Source organism: Martes martes, assembly GCF_963455335.1.
Source record: "Martes martes genome assembly, chromosome: 6".
Lineage (NCBI taxonomy): Eukaryota > Metazoa > Chordata > Mammalia > Carnivora > Mustelidae > Martes > Martes martes.
The window spans coordinates 147,222,734-147,224,336 of NC_137893.1; the positions used below are offsets into that span (position 1 = coordinate 147,222,734).

The 1,603-nt window shown below is 46.8% G+C and overlaps 1 protein-coding gene across 1 annotated transcript; it reads right to left on the bottom strand.

The window, feature by feature from the left end:
- Positions 1–235: 235 nt before the first annotated feature.
- On the bottom strand, positions 236–1,174 carry LOC308344844 (putative olfactory receptor 2B8; the record flags this gene model as incomplete). The annotated part of the gene is made up of 1 exon (XM_080806661.1): positions 236–1,174. One exon carries the CDS (start codon positions 1,172–1,174, stop codon positions 236–238), a length of 939 nt encoding a protein of 312 aa, XP_080662787.1.
- Between the last annotated feature and the right edge of the window lie 429 nt (positions 1,175–1,603).

Here is a 1,603-nt window from a genome sequence, read left to right on the forward strand (position 1 = left end):
CACACGCACACACACACACACACACACATATGAGATCTGGGAACAAAACTCAGCCTCTGATAAAGTTGTGTGAATCCATGAACTTGGATTTTGAGCACTCATTTGGATAAAAGAATGAAATAAGTAAATTCCCTTGAGACTTATCACCGGAAATTTTAGATGATCCACGTAGGTCACAAACATCTTGATCACTCTGGCATTCAATGTGTTCCATATATGGGACTTTCCCACCCAGTCATCTGGAGTCCTGGTCCCTCCAAAGCACCTTCTTCATTGCCCCCGTCACATCCTTGTTCCGCAGCGTATATATGATGGGGTTGACCGTAGGGGTGACGATGGCATAGAACAAAGAAACAAACTTGACCTGATCCTGGGAGTAGTTGTCGCTGGGCTGGAGGTAAGCATAGATGGCCGTGCCATAGAACAGGGAGACCACTGTGATGTGGGACCCACACGTGCCAAACGCTTTCCTCTGCCCCGCAGATGACTTTATTCTTAAGACCGCCCTGACGATCCGACCATAGGAGAAGATGATTAATGTCACAGGTACAAGGAGAATGATCACACTGGCAAAGAAGAGCTCAGACTCATTCACAGTGGTGTCAACACACGCAAGCTTGAGCAGGGCAGGGATCTCACAAAGGAAGTGGTCTATTTTATTTCTCCCACAAAGTGGTAAAAGGAAGATGAGCACTGTCTGCAATAAGGAGTTGGCAAAACCAACGAACCACGATGCAGAAGCCATGAGGGCACAGAGGCGGGGGTGCATGATCACGGTGTACTGCAGGGGCTTGCAGATGGCTGCATAGCGGTCAAACGCCATGACCCCTAACAGAATGCATTCTGTGCATCCCAGCCCTAAGAAAACAAACAGTTGAACTACACAGCCACTAAACGAGATAGACTTGTCTGCTGTCCGGAGATGAACCAGGAGCTGCGGGACACTGCTGGTCGTGTAACACAGGTCCAGAAAGCTTAGGTTGGAGAGGAAAAAGTACATGGGAGTCTGAAGATGTGGGTCGAGGTGGGCCAAGGCAATGATGGTGGCGTTTCCCAGCAGAGTGAACAGGTAGAAGATCAGGAGGACCACAAAGAGGACTAGCTCCAGTTGAGGCCGGTCAGAGAACCCCAGCAGGATAAACCCTGTGGAAGAACTGCCATTCTTCTGTTCCATCCTCTGTTAGCACATGTTTCCTGCCAGGACCAAGTGTTTAGCAACTTTTAAAGGAAACCTTTAAAAAAAAAAAAAGTTGGTGCTGGTGGAGGTGGATCTCTCATGTTATAAGACATGGCCATGGCATACTAAAATTAACTGTTTTAATAAATGATTGAAATTGACATAATTTATACCAGTTTAGTTCCACATTATCACAAAAGTAAATCTTTAATAAGTAATATAAGAAAAACGAAAGGGGTGCCTGGGTAGCTCAGTGGGTTAAAGCCTCTGCCTTCGGCTTGGGTCGTGATTGCAGGGTCCTAAGATCGAGCCCCACATCGGGCTCTCTGCTCGGCGGGGAGCCTTCTTCCTCCTCTCTCTGCCTGCCTCTCTGCCTACTTGTGATCTCTGTCTCTGTCAAATAAATAAATAAAAATCTTTAAAAAA